The sequence below is a fragment of the Protopterus annectens genome, chromosome 7.part0 (assembly GCF_019279795.1).
Source record: "Protopterus annectens isolate FY-2018-M chromosome 7.part0, PAN1.0, whole genome shotgun sequence".
In the NCBI taxonomy this organism is placed as follows: domain Eukaryota; kingdom Metazoa; phylum Chordata; order Ceratodontiformes; family Protopteridae; genus Protopterus; species Protopterus annectens.
In genome coordinates, this window is record NC_056739.1 from 807,115,055 (window position 1) to 807,130,909 (window position 15,855).

The 15,855-nt window shown below is 39.8% G+C and overlaps 1 protein-coding gene across 1 annotated transcript in view; it reads left to right on the forward strand.

Moving 5' to 3' along the window:
* The window catches only part of LOC122806703 (polyamine-transporting ATPase 13A3-like), a gene marked incomplete in the record, with an annotated part of 1,429,840 nt that overhangs the window by 1,304,789 nt on the left and 109,196 nt on the right, over positions 1-15,855 (forward strand). Inside the window, 1 exon segment of the mRNA XM_044077342.1 lies at positions 9,909-9,997. Within this exon segment, the coding sequence (XP_043933277.1) occupies positions 9,909-9,997 (89 nt within the window).

Genomic DNA, 15,855 nt, shown 5'->3' on the forward strand with positions numbered 1-15,855 from the left:
TGTTGGACATGCTCCACTTAAAGAAATCCCAATCCCTCTGAGCTACATGCTCTAGGAACCTAAACCTTGTCACCACAACATGCTGGAGGGATAGATTCCTGTCCCAGACACTTCCCATACTCTGGAACAAACTACCTAACTACATCAAACAAAGCTCCTCATTAGCACTCTTCAAGAAAAATCTTGATGATTGGATAGGAAATAGGAAATTCACCCCGGGGATCACCTCTGTGGCTCTGCTCGACAGGGGCACAGGAAAAATAATTTTCTTGGGTGGTGAAAGCCAGGGTACCTTTTTGGCTAGGCTTGTATAGGCCCTAGAGCCGATAGCCTAGTACTTACTTATGAACCTATGTTGAATAATGTTCAGGAAAAGGAGTGAGGTTGGAGAGAATGTAAATTGTTAAAATATAGTATATATGTATACTGCATGACAATAGTAAGGTTATGGTTTGTTTTCATTTCTTTTAATGTATGTGAATTCATGTCCCAGTTTAAAATGTAATAATTTAATAAAGATGTAAAAAATCCCATAAGATTGGCACTGCATCTTTTTCCATGCCTCTCCCTGTATATTGTAGTTGTAAACAAAACTCACCTTCTGCTTTACTGTACCTGTCATCAGTACAGTGTTCTTGAGTATTCTTTCTTTTAGGTTTCTCTCAATATATTTTAGTGTTAGTGGATACCATCCTCTGTCTTTCATTTTCTCTCATTCTCTTCTTCTGCAGTGAATATTTCAGAGTCGGACTTTATCTTTAATGGCTCTTCTTTCCATATTATCAAAACATGTTACTTAGTCTGCTTTTTCATTAAATCTCAGCTTTACACGAGCAGAAATAGGCTCTGAAATTTCCATTCTCCTACTTATCTCATATTTAGTACTTGCTTTTTCTGAAGGTCCTTATTTATGAGCCCTTCTTTTTCTAATTTTGTCTCAGTTTTTTTGCTGATGCTTCTTGTGTAGACTTCCAACTGGTTTTGATTCTTACGCCAATGTTTTCTGTGTGTTCACTGTTAGTTCCTCTACTAGCAGCTCTTATACTTTGGGTTTCTATTGCTCTATCTTTGGGGCATGAAGAGACAGAATTCTTTTTACTGTCTAGCCACAACCAAACTGTACCGCTTTTTATAGCTTTGCTGCTAACTCTTAATTTTGATTCTGGACTTCTGCAGGAATGTCACTATCCTGCTTCCCACACCTTTCTTATTTAGAATGGCTGCATCATGGGCTGCTGCTTTACTTCTGTCATATCAAGTGTATCAGTTTGCCACACTGTCTGTGGATTCTGTCTACTTCATATTTTTCCATACTACCTTAAGATGGGGAAATGGTTCCTAATGTTTCATAATGAGTTAAATCAGAATTTTCAGTCACATGATGTAACAGTTTTCCTGGAACTTTGTGAATTTCTGTGGCGGGGATGTTCTTTTCAACCACTATGAATGCAGTGCATATTACCTCTACTTTTTAGTTGTTGGTAATCTTGTATGTAGATACTTGGGACCCCTGACAAGGGTAAGCATTCTTCTAGAGTCTAGCAGAGCTTGAACCTTCCTTCCTTCTAAAATGTAATGCACTTCACTAGCTTGGCTGTAGCACAGTAATGTAGTGCTAATATAGTCATTCTAGCTGTAGTTTCATCACACTGTACATCAGAACAACGTAATTTGCAGCATGAATGTCAGTTTTCAGCTTTCACTTTTCCACTACTAGCATTCTCTTCAGTATTAGTTGCACAGAAGTTGAATGTAGCCTGTCCCCCTACTGAAAAGAAGTTAATGCATTACTGGATGCCTTTTTGTTGCACAGATGATAGTCCATTTCTTACAGCAACTTCAGAGTTAAAAACAGGCATTTCGATTGTAAACATTGTCTCTTTAACTAATAAGTGCTTTTCTAAAGTTAGTAGTTTGTTCATAGGTTCATAGGATGATACTAGGCTATTGGCCCGGAGGCCTTTATAAGCCTTGCCAAGAATTTTGCCCATGTTCCCTCAAAGTCAGCACCTGTTTCCCCTGTCCATCAGGGACGCTGGTGGGATCCCATAGGGTATATTTTCTGTTTCCCATCCAGTCGTCCAGGTTCCTCTTAGAGGGCTAGAGAGGTACTCTGCTTGACAAAGAGAGAGAGTCTATTCCACAGAGGGAGGGAGTCTTTGGGACACAAATCTGTCACACCAACAATTTCTATTAATGTCACAGACCAGGTTAAGGCCTTGCGTGCGGGTTGCGCAAGTGGAGTTTGTCTTACAGATATGCAGCAACTCCATTAAGGCTGAGTCTGAAATGGCCTTGTATGCCAGACACAGGTCACCTCTGAGCAGTCTGTATGAGACTGAGTAGAGGGACAGGGCTTTTATCCTCTCTATATAGGATAAGTGTTTGAAACCCTGGATTTTCCTGGTCAGGAACCTCTGTGGTCTATCCGACTGTTGCATGTGCCTGGCAAGGTACATGTCGAAGGGGGCAATTGTACTCAATAATGGGTCTGATAAGGGAGGAGTACAGGGATGTTATGACCTCCTTGTTCCTGGATGACATACCCTTATTTATGAGGTGGGCCATGTAGAGAGCCTTCTGTACAACGGAGGCAATGTGGTGGTCAAAAGTCAGGTTGCTGTCAACCTGGGTGCCCAAGTCCCTCACGACTGATTGCATGCTTAGTACATTGTTATTAATCTGATAATTAGTGGGGATGACATTTTCCCCAAAGGGGATAATGATGCATTTCTTGATATTCAGTTTGAGGCCATGCTTCTGGCAGCAGTCATTAGTTTGGGTAAGGCCATCTTGGAGGATGTTCACATCACTAGGGGAATTTAAGATTGCACCCAGCTTGCAGTCATCTACAATCTTGGTCAGCCACAGACCAATGGTTTTGGCTTGCACCTCAGAAAAGTATATACCAAACAGTAGAGGCCCCAAGACCGATCCTTGGGGTATTTGGGGTATAACACTACTTGTTACAGGTCTACGACTAGAGGTGTCTTCCCCTACTTTGACTGAGTGGGTTCTATCAGTGAGCCAGTTAGCTACCCATCTGGTAAAATATGGGTCAATGCCTAGCTGGGAGAGTTTATCTATAATGCCTGAGTAGGGTTTGGCTAGGTCAAGGTAGGTGGTGTGCACCGTCTTCCCCTCATCCATGGCTTTGGTGACGGTTTCAAAGAAGTTGACCAAGTTTAACAGACATGATCTGCCTTTGACAAACCACACTGTGTGGGATCAAGTGTTTGGTGGTTGCCAATGTCCTTGTTTATAAGGTCCATGGTAATGCGTTCCATGGCCTTACAGAACAGGCTAGGTAGGCTGATGGGCTTATAATTGCCTAGGTCAGTGGATGCTCCACCTTTGTGTAGAGGGATGACAGTGGCTGTCCTCCATTCAGCTGGGATGAAGCCGGTGCTCAGGCTTTGGTTGAATAGGGTGTCTAATGCAGCTGAGAGCTCATGCCTGAGTTCATGTAGGATACAGCCAGGGATGTTATTGGATCCCATGGAGACTGTATTTTTTGCCTTTGAGAGGGCATTAAGGACCTGCTCCCTGGTGATGGGGGGGGGGGGGCAGGGGCTGGGGATGTCCTGGTTTACTGATGGGGACAGGGTGGTGAAGTTTTCACTGAACCTGTCTACCAGCAGGTTGGCTATATCTATGGCATTTGTGTAGGTGGTGTTATTGACCACCAGTTCGGAGCAGATTTGGGTTTTGCCTTTGAGATTGCAGACATATATGAAGAAGGCCTTGTGATTGACTTTGGTGGATGTGGCCAATTTGGACTCAAAGTTAGCCTTAGAGGATTTCACCAGTGACCTTATTTGCTTGTTCAGACAAAACAGAAATTGCTTCCAACTTGGCACCTGCTCCTTCTTGGCCCTGGACAGCAGTTTTTTCCTTCTGTTACAGAGTTTGTTTATTGCTGCTCTCTACCAGACAGGTTTACTCTTCCTTGAGGAAGATGATTTGGTCCTATCAGGTATTGCTGAGTCCATACAGCAATGTAGTTGCTCATCTAGTTTTTTGGTGTAGGCTTGGACATTAGTGCTAATACCAGTTGAAAGGATGGTGGCTGTGAAGCTGCTTATACCTACTCTGAGGAGATTGTAGTCAGCTTTGGAAAAGTTTTTTTGTTTAACCCTGACGGGGGGGGAGTCAGGGGAGATGATGACTTCAAAAGTGATCGCTTTATGGTCAGATCTTACCAAGGAAGATGACACTGTAGGAGTGCTACAGTGGCTACTCATGTTGGTTAGGGCCAGGTCTAGCATATTTTCACCTCTCATAGAGGTGTCGACCAGCTGATCCAATGCATTGGCATTGACGAAGTCGTGGAATCTCTAGGCGTTCATGTTTGAGTTCTTGATCACTTTCCAAAGCCTACGTTCTTGTATTAGTGGACAAAGCTCTTTTAAGTCCATTTGCAGTTACCATTTTTATCATTTTCACTTTGCTGTTGTTTCTCATATTTCAGATGTTACTTCAAGTCTTAGCTGAAATTTGTAAGTTTGTCATAGCCAGTTCCTTCCATTTTCAGTTCCTCTTCTGTCACCTGAAATGACAGGTTATTTGCCCAGTAATCTTGGTTCCTTTATTATGGCATATCACACTTGAATATCAAAAGGGAGGATTCCGAGTATTCTCCTCAGATATTTTTTCATGGCAGGCCCCACTTTGGTGTTGGCAGCTACATTATCCAGCTCGTCTGTTGCTGTAATTGCAACAGATTCTAGTTATGTTCCACCTGTGAAGGAAGAAATATTTTTACTGTGTCCAGCATAGTTTAGATCACCAGGTAAGCAGTCCAGGAACAGCAGTAGAAATGATTCAGGTAAACAGCAACACTGCTATGGGCAATTGACAGCCCAAAATGTGTTTTGCGGTTACCAGCAGAAGTACTGTGAAGAAAGATTAATGGCACATGCATGTACTGCAGGGTTAAGACCTAAAGAACACTGGACAAAATTAATTGTATAAAAATAATGTGTTCATTGTAGGCATGAAGTCAAAAAAGAAAAATAACAGCAAATGTTCATTATTCTCACTGCCTCTGTGGCATTTTGGGTTATCTGGCAAAGTAACCCAGTAATGGCCAGCTTTCAAACACTCAGACTGCCCTTCTTCTCTTTTCCCATGACGGTTGATTAGCTGAACATAAACTGTGAGGAGAGCCTTCAGTTGTTACAGGATGAGAGTGTTCAGCAGTCTTTCTGACATCCAAAGAAGAAAGCCCACTGACTCTCTACAAGATCCAGTACTGATTTTTTGTGGCATGCTGTTCAGATAAACCCCATTTTTCAACCCTCTTCTTCTCATTTTTATTAGATTTATTATTCTCTTTCAATTCTCGTGTTTAAATATATATATATATATATATATATATATATATATATATATATATAGTATTTTATTTCTTTCAGTGTTTACAGTAATTTCTGTTTGTAGCAGTGTTTGTGGCTTCTATCTTTGATAGATGCTTGTTCTTACTCTTTCTGAGGAAACTTTCAGAATTTCAGAAGTCCTGTGTGTGTGTGTGTGTGTGTGTGTGTGTGTGTGTGTGTTAGCCACTAAGGGCTGTCTTGTGCGTTTGGAGCTGCAAATGAATTGTGCATACCTTTATTGTTATTACTATACTATATTTTCATCTTTTGACAGGAAAATATTTGGATTTTTCTAGCATTTACACATTATATGTGTTTGTAAATATTTGGCTCTGTGTGTTTTTAACATCGGATTTCAGCTTTACAGTGAATGCAGTTATTTAAATATACTGTGAAGATTTTATTCTCTGACAAGAAAATATAGTTTAAATTGCTATTAAATGTTGTTTTATGACAGTTTAATGTTGATTAAAGTGCATGGAAGTAATTTTTAACAATGTTTGGCATATTGGTTGCAATGTTGTTTGGTCTTTGTGTACTGGGAATTCTGTAACTGCTGTCAGCTGTAAAAGAATTTTGAACACATTTCAAACCATTTTCTGTGATAATAGGACAGTTTGACAGAGTTTAGTTGTGTGAGGACATACTTATTTCTATAAATTTTAAATACTTATTGTGATACTGTCAGTTTATTATTATGGCTGGTGTTCTTTCTTCTGACTTGATGGATCCTAACACTGGTACCCCCACCCCATATCAAATCCAGTTGCACCTGAAAAACAAAATAAAAATATGCCTCAGTCTATAGTTAGTGATTCTGTTGGGGCTACTCCACAGCCCACTTACCTTTTGCCCCGTCTCCCTCATGTGTAGCTTTGCCGGCCACTGTAGAACAAGATTTAGAAAACATTCTGTGACACTGTTCTATTACTTGGTGCAAGAGTAGTCCAAAGTAAGAGACCTCTTGCCAGACATAACACTCCTTCCCCAGATGTTTTATCTAGCAGTGAAGTTCACAATAAAAAAGAAACAGAACCTTCATTGTAGAGCTTATAATTACATTTTAGCAGTTTATAAGAGTGATATTTCCTTGGCTAAGCATATTCTGCAGACAGCTGATTCTGATTAGTTGTGTTCCCATACATGGCTCTAGTGCTAGTTTGGCTGGAGACCTTTCAGTTGTTTCAGAGAATGATGAAGTATCTGATGAGGACAGTGGTGATTTCCTAGTTAACACTGAGTCCAGTCACAAAGATCCTTTGGAAAGTGAACCTGAGCATGTATCCAAACTTGCTAAATTGTGATGTTTTTTGATTGGGAGCAGTCTTGAACTGCCCAAGAGCTAGGTAGGGTGTATGGCCTTATAGAGAATGACATGCCAAATTCTAAGGCTATGTCCTCTCACGTAGTGACCTTGGAAGATGTTTTTAAAGCTGCCTGCAGTATACAGGTATCTATTCCAGTTTGACTGTTGACCCAGCCAACGGTCTCCCCAGCTGCTTACTCAGTTAAAGTCCTTAGTTTCATCTAGTCCAAGACCCTGATAAAGAGGGAAAATGGTTAAATCTTCCGGACAAAAATAAGTCTCTTTCTAGTAATCTAGCCTTTAGAATGTAAAATTATCAAGGCTGTATGTGTAAATTTATTTCACATTGTGCATATAATTTGAATGATTTTGCTGCAGCCTTACTTACAGAGCAGAAGTCTTACATGAATGAAATTGTTTCTAATTTGACCTAAGTTTAGAAATATGATTTGAGAGGTGTGCTTGAACGTGCCGATACAGTGCTGAGAAAAGCTTCTTCTGTTCTATTAAGATAGTATGCTTGGTTACATAATCAGAACTTCCCTGATGATTTAAAAGTCAAAATTTTGACTGCACCTTTAAGTTCTGACCTGGTGTTTGTGCCCTCTGTTACAGTGGGATGATTGAGGGAAATTAGTTTATGGGGTATGTAGGATGTTTCATATACCCAAGTTCTCCCCCTCTTTCATTTCTTTTTGTGGTCAAACAGTTTATGAAAGGAGTGTTTCATCTGAGACCCCTTGAAAGCAAATTTCTCCTCCCTAGGATCTCAACTTTGTTCTTGAAAAATTGACCTTACCCCCTTTTAAACCTGCCTTTCAGGATCTTTTATGGTTCATTACTTGGAATACTGTTTTACTTATTGCTTTCACATCTACAAGATGAGATCCTGAGCTGCAAACCCTCATGATAGGATAACCCTATCTAATGTTTCACAAGGGCAGGTTTGTGTTATTCACTAATCCATCATTCATGCTAAACGTTGTTTCTGAATTTACCTTTAATCAAGCTATCAATCTCCCAGTGTTCTATCAAGAGCCAAAAAAAAGTAAAGGAGAAAAGTTTCTGCATACCTTGAATGCACACAGGTAGCTCAGGTATTACATTGACAGAACACAACCCTTTAGGAATACTAAACAGCGGTTTGTCTCCTATACTGGGGCTAAGAATGGTCAACCTGTTTCTAAACAAGTTGTTGCACAATGGTTGTCCTCCGCTATTGTTTTCTGTTATTCCCACCATGGTAAATATCTTCCAGGCAAGTTAAAGACTCACTCCACTATGACCTTATCCTCTTCAATTCATATTGGAAACTCTAGAAGCTTTCTTAAGGCAGCAACCTGGCCTCTATTCATACCTTCACAAAGCACTACAACCTGGATTCCTTTTCAATGTCCAGAGCAGACTTAACTAATACCATCCTGCAGGGCTCGTGGATCCTTATCCTTAAGCTTTGGGTTGAAGTGGGTTTTAACTTGTCTGATTAAATTGTTGGATTTGGTTTTTGTATGGTATTGTGAATTTACTCTTGCTGGATGATTTTAGCTTCAGGTAATTTCTTCTCTTTTTTGTGGAAGTGAAAAATCTTACTCACTCACTTCCTGTGACAGCTGAAGGCTTCCCTCTCAGGATATGCTCAGCCAATCAGCTGTCACAGCCATACCTCTCACGTGTACCTCATTTGGGGTCTTAAAAAGTTCAAGTTCCTCAAAGTTCCACATTGAAAGACTGTCACACATTCAGTGTTAGGAATTTTTTTAAGTGAAACCCATTGTAAATAGAAATGAATCATATTAATTATTTAAAAGATCTTCTTTATAAGTAAAATCAGCATATTCTAACCATCCTATGACTTTCCTAGTTGAAGTTACTAGTAAGCCATTAGTATGTATTCCACATTTTTCCCATTTATTCCACATTATGAGGGTTAGTGTTCCTCATTTTGGAGATGGAAAGTTGAGAGCTATGGTCACAGCAAGAGAGATGGAAGGGACTCTAAGCTTTTCAAATCTGGCCAGTACTGGGTTACCTTGGCAGATAACCCAAAAAGCTACTTGAGACAGTGAGGAATATGCACATTAAAGTAGGACTTGCGCAACTCTACTCTCTTGGGTTCTCAGTTTAAAAATTAAATGAAAATAGCAGTGCTTCTTTGCTTTGCATTCCTAAAATAAAATGAATACGACCCTATGGCTTGCAGTTGTACAGAATGGGACCTTTCTCCGGTCTCATTATACAATCCACACAGTTCCTTCAGAAATAGGCTGCATCAAGATGTTCAGGCTATAAGCCTCACCCAGGCCTCAGTTCTAGATATGTCACAGATACTCCTCTTTGGGCAGTCCACAGTTTAGCCCTTAGAGCCAACATATTCCACACTTCAAAGGTCTTATTACAGGCCATTTTTTAGATGAGGAACTAACTTCCTGTAGGCCTTGGGCCCAGGAACCTCCTTTTATAGCATGGTAATTGGTAATTAAGAATTCATTACTGACTAATACAGAGTAGCCTGTTTGTGAAAATGCTGTTGCACCCACACTGTTGTGCACATTTAAACGCACATTACCCATTTTCTGTAGTCTGTAGATAGTGTGATTCTACTTACTGTTCAGTTCAAATAGTCCATAACTTCTTTCCTGACTTGTTTTCTTTATAGTCTATTCCATTTTATAATGCATTTCATTAGAATTAATGTATACTTCATTAATAATGTTTATTTATATCCTTAAACTTTTTCTGTTTGGAAATATTTCATTTAATAACTGATGCACTATTAATTCCATTTCCTGTCTTTGTCAGTGCCAGAGTATTTCCCAGTATATTGCCTAGATTTTGCGGCAGATTCACTTGCTACTTGATTATTTTAGAAGGTAGCTGTACTAGTTCAAAGCCAGTAAGTAGATGCTTATTGTGCATATCTGTTTTCTGCCCCACTCTGAAATTTGTAAGAATTTTGCTTTTGGCACTAGCTGTTCTACCATTTTTGTATGTCCATGTATAGTCAAATACAGGCTGGCATAATTTACATTACTTACGACTTAGTACTGTAGTGAGTGGACCTCAGAGACTGAGACCTCCTGGTCAGAGTCATGCCTAGAATAAGTGTTATCAGCAGACTAGATGCAGGCCACAAGTTCACACAAGTTTGATGATGGTGTGGAAATAATACTCTTTGTGTCCGCAGATGTATTATACTAACCTGTAACCTGTTTTTCTTTTTGCAGATTTATTTTTGGCCAGTGTTTTTTTGACTTACAGTTTCATTCTGTTCATCATGATGTATCCTATAAAACTGATTGATGATTTTTTTCAGGTAAGACCATAAACTCTAATACTGCAAAATAGAAAGTGCATGTCAGCTGATGGGTAAAGGTGCCACTCATATGGTAGGAAGGATGCATTTCAGACAGGATGACACCTTGGTTTAGTTAATGGGTAGATGTGTATTGAAGAGGGAGAGGAATGAAGCAGTTTGCCTGAAGAATAGCTGTATTTTATTTCATTAATCTATTCTTACTGTCCAGAATATGCATCACTTACATTGTTAAAACTGACCACATTAGCAATGTAGACATATTCACAAAAGAAAACAAAAACTTTAATTTAGGAGATGCATGTGGCATTGTAGAAGATGTGCCTGTGGGCCCCTGCATCATGGCTTCCTAAATGACAGGGTGCATTAGGAACCTTAGGAAGGAGCTGTTATAACTGTTTGACACTTTAACAAAGAGATGTTATGCGGAAACATAATAGCTGTTTGGTTAACCCAAATACCTTTCTTTTTTGCAGCCATTATATCTCTTTACAACAGTTTACCAAAAGTATTGATGGCAGCTCTTTGTCCTTTTTGCTCCTCAACCCTAAGAGAATGTTGTATTTTTTTCTAAGTCCTCTTGAGGTGGGGGGGGGAGATAACAAACAGGGACATTGCCCAAGGTACCTACCTACCTTGCCGTATCTTGTTGGGGAAGTATGACAGACCTGCAGATATGGTTGATATACACACTGATGAAGAATAAAAAAAGGGTAATTTCAAAGGAAGTAAATTCATTTACATTGTGTTTGCAGGAAGCACAGTTGCTTGAAACACTTGCTCAAAATAGCTTGAGGACTTGCTAGCGTGAATGATAAGAGATTGAAGCACATTTGTCTTAAGATGTGTGTGTTCTTATTCATAAAATGGAAATACCGTATGTTTTGCAGAAGATAACTGAAAATTGTTGAAATATATGTACATTTTTGCTTTGTGACAAGCTATCTTGTAACTCTCCCTACCAGAATTACTCCAGTTGGAAGATAGTGAAAAGTGTTTATCCATTATTTGTGTTTTATTCTTTGTCTAACTTCAAAATGCAGTGATATTAAAACAAAAATAATTAACTTTGAGAAGTGGTACGGATGACATATACATTTTAAAAGTTTTTTGAATTATTGCCCTTGGTTGGCCTGACTACCAGAGTAAAAATTTTCCCTCCTCCGACAACCAATGGATGCCATATCCTAATTGTCAGTATACTGGGTATAAGTGGAGTCCACCAACATCATGACCTCTGTTCTTTCTTGCCGTCAGAGCCTGAAGCAGACATCTATAGGTATATATTTATATTGAAGAATATTTCTTCTTCAAACATATTCATACCTTCTAAACTGGGAATGGATGAAAATAAATCTATTATATCAATTGTTACAAATAATAGATTTTCAGTATACATACTATTATCTATCATCCTTAACAAATCCCAAGAATCTTTTAAAATAAAACGGAGAGAACTTTAAAAAGAGGAATATACGAGCATACCTATGACATAAAAATGAAGGAGACTAATGCATTGTATAGACACAGGAAGATGTGTGAAGATAGTATTTTTCAGTTTTTTGTAATTGAACATATAAAGAATAACATCAGAGGGGGGCCATGGGAAGACACCATAGGTTTTAGAGAATTATGGTGGCAGATCACGTTGCAAGCAAATAAATCCCCAGGCTTGAATGAATATATTTCAATTTTACCTCTACTGAAACTAAAGGCAGCTAAAATATAATCCTGAGTGCAATAAATTATATGGTCAATAGATGGTGCTATTTGATGAAATATATGTTATTGGATTTGAAGTTTTATGAATGTTAACATTTTTACAAACATGTATATATAAAATATATCTAGCCCCTGCAAATATGAATGGAATTGATTTTAAAGTGATTAATAGACATAATTTACATTTTTTTAGAGAAAAGTGATGTATTTATGTGATTAAATGAAATTAATTTTAATATTAATGAGCTTTTTTTTAAAAGTAAGCTGATTTGTTTATTTGAATTAATTGGTATTTTTTGATTGGAAAATGAAAAAGGAAGGAAGTATATAATGGATGTTAATAAATAATGGAAGAGATTACCTGATTAAGTCCAGCTATAGGACGAAAACGCCTTGATTTTGGAATTGCGTTAATAAATTGTGTTTTGCACTTTGTTCTTAATTATTATTATTTAACATTTGTTAATCAGGAAAGCCCGACTAGGACAGAGTCTATTTTTAGCAGAGGTGAAAGGGAGAAACACTCCAGACACATGTCTTCGAATGTGGGCGGAAACCGGAGTACCCGGAGGAAATGCACTTGAATGCATTGAGGACATGCAGACTCCACACAGAAGGCACCCCAACCAAGAATCGAACTGGAGAACCTCTTGCTGTGAGGCAACAACATTAACTGCTGCACCACTGTGCTTTTCCTGGTTAGAGGCAGATATTCTCCCCCTGAACCCTTCTCAAGAAAAAAGAAAGGAGATCCAATCCTATGGGTTCTTACTGACCCTTTTAAGACTAGGCATGACTCTGACCAGGAGGTCTCAGTCTTTGAAGAGGACCCCCCTTTGGCTTCCTTTGAGGAGTCTGATTAAGAGGAAACTTTGCCTTCTGCCTCCCTTCTAAGGATGTACCCTTTGAGGAAACTTTACACTCCCTGGGGGATCATTTTCATTGGGAAGAGCAGGACTATCCCCAAGCTAAGAAAAGAGTCGGGGAATTTCTCCACCTGCTAGAACTTAAACCTCTGGCATTCTCCCTAATTCTGGGCTTGATTGATGATGTTTTCCAATAATTTCTTTCAACCCAGACTCCCTTCCTCCTGCACCCAGGAAATCTGAAAGATTATATAGGGTAATGGATTCACATAAGCACCTTTTTAAAAATCCTTCAGCAGATCCAGAGGTTTTTGTTCCTGGAACCAGGGGTACCAGAGCCAACACATCCAGAAATCCCCTACCCAGTGATAGAGGGCAGAGCCCTTGACAGATTTGGCAAAAAGGTATACACGTCTGCCACATTATCTATGAGGGTATTAAACTACCAGTTCCACATAATAAAACATGAAGAGACACTACTGGAACAGATGAGGCAAAAGCTCTTGACCATTAAAAATAAGAGCTTATCTGAAGAATTACTAGACATTTGAAGCTCCACCTCACAAGTGGTCAAGCATTCCTTACACTCTGGATTTGATGCTTTGGAGGCTGCCAGCTGGGTCACAGACACTGGGTCTGTTATTAGGAGCCATGCATGGCTAAGGGAACAAGCCCTCCTGGAGCATGTTAAATCCAGTATTTTGGATGTTCCCTTGGATAAGGAGTTTTTCTTTGGCCCTAAAGCAGAAGCTGTGCTCAGAAAAATGGAGGACACAGCTAAGTCAGTGCAGACAGCCAAAGGTTTCTTCCAAGTACGTCCCCCACATTTCAGTAGAAACTGTCCCACTACACTCTGCTCCTTTCTTTCCCAGCCCAAAGCATGTCAGAGAAAAGCCCACAGGGAAGTGGACCACAGTCAGAACCAGGAACCCAGGCAAGGCCACTCCACTTCCCCAACACCAGGAACTCCTACTACTCAGGCCCGTAGTAAGGAACAGTCATGACTTTTTTTATGGCACGCTCCCCTCCCTTCACCCTCCTCCCAACCTGTTCTCAGACATGAAGAAAGACTGGTACTATTCAAAGAGACTGGCCTCTCTTTTTTCTTTCGGAGCAATGATTGCTAAATATACTTTTCAGGAGCTATCGCCTCTAATCTATACACCCCCAAAGCAATCAGGCTTCCCAACTTTTTCACCATCCCAAAGAAACCGAGGTCCTTTCACATAGGGAAACACTAGGTATACAGGCCTCAGTGGAAGCAGCCCCTCTACATAATGTAGGAAGGGGCTTTTCCTCAACACTTTTAGGGTCTTCTACTTACTCCTGCAGGTTCCCAAATGCAGGATGCTGATCCCACACTAACTCTTTCCCAAAGGCTTTCATGGGGTCTCCAGTCCTAAAGCATACATTCTTGCATATTCCCACAGTAGAATCATGCTAAGGATGCTTCAGCTTTTTAGCTGGCCCCAAACATTTACAATTTTGTGCTTTGCCTACTCTAATGGCCCTAGGGTAGTCACAAAACATTTATCCCCACTCATTGCCTACTTCTAAAAATAAGGGCGGCAAATTTACCCCTTCCTGGAGGCCTGCCTCCATCAGTTCACAAGTCTGACACTGCTTACTTAACACAGACGTGACATCCACACAGTCCAAATTTGCTTTCCTGGGATTCACCGTAACTTGCCACAATCTCAAAACTACTCACAACCAGAATACTGTTTTATGGTGGCCCTTCTGGACTGTACCCTTCAGAAGACCTTCTTGCCTCCAGACAGGCTATCCTTCCTGACCAAAAAAACTGTTGACAGCAGTCTTCATACAGCTAGAAAGTTTCTCCACACACACACACTGGCTTACATGGCCTTTTTCATTCTCATGCTTCCATTGCCCAGGCTGCACATGAGGAAATTATCGTGGTACCTCAAAAATGTGTAGACCCAGCATACACATCCACCATCTGCCAAAATAAGACTGATACATGGCCTAAAAGGCAAATCTGCATGGTATACCAAGGCCTTCACTCTAAACTCAGGCATACCATTCTGCTTTACAACAAACTCCATTTAAGAATGCCTCACAGACAGCTTAAGGAGCACTCTTCTAACAGTTCCAGACCCAGTGGAAGTGAATAAACTAAATGGAGCTTCTGACAGCACAAAGGGCTTTACTAGCACCCACAGAAAGAAATTAAAACCAGGGGTGTTAGTCATGGATACATACTGTGCCAGAGTCATGTAGCACAAAAATAAAGGGAAAACCATTCCAGACCACCTTACCGCCTTGCGATGGGGATGGCACCATGGGATGGCACCAGTTCGCTCAGTACCTCCTGGGTGTGCTTTACCAAGGGCCAGACAAAATAAGCAGAAGCCTGCAGACACCCACAGTCGCAGTTGCATCTGGAGATCACTCAGCATAGCTGAGAAATGGGGGACCCCACAGATGGACTACTTCACCAGGAAAAAAAACAGTTGAAAAGCCTAGAAAATAAATACTTTCTCATTTGCATGGACAGCCCTATTCATTTATGCTTTCCTACCAATACCTCTTCCTCCCAGAACTCTCCAGAAAATCAGAGAAGAGCGCCCAGGGCCATACCTGATTGGCCAAGGCAACACTGGTACTTTCCTATTCTTAAGCAAAATAGCAAAGACCAAATCCAGCAAAATTCCACCACCAGCAAGATAGTCCAGGAATAAAAAATGCAGGCCAAGAAGAGCTTCCAGTAGTTTAATAAAACACAGCAAAATTGACAAGATTGAGCACTTTCGTATAAAAATACTTCATCAGACTCTGTTACAAAAGCACAGGCACCAAGTTTAAATACCCCTCCCTATAATCACATGACACTTTGCATCATCAATGCACTCACTTGTAGAAAAAAGCATGCCTTAAAGCAACAACATGTTACAAGTTAAAACTTAAAAAAATTGATGTTATCTGTTAGTTTTCAAATATAAAATGAAAATAAAAATAATCCTTGCCCAACAAAAAAGTTTTTATATGTGTGTGTGTGTGTGTGTGTGTGTGTATATATATATATATATATATATATATATATATATATGTATAAAATAGTATGTTGAAATGCACAGAACAGCACCTATCTACACAGTATAAGATTTAAGTTTTAAAACACAAGCTATAGACACCCCTTTTATTGAGACCAGGAGGATTAGTAGCATTTAATCTAAACTGCCAACGCAGTTCCCTTGCTTTCAATTTATCCTCCCATGGTCCCCCTCTAAGGTCTTGTAACACGTG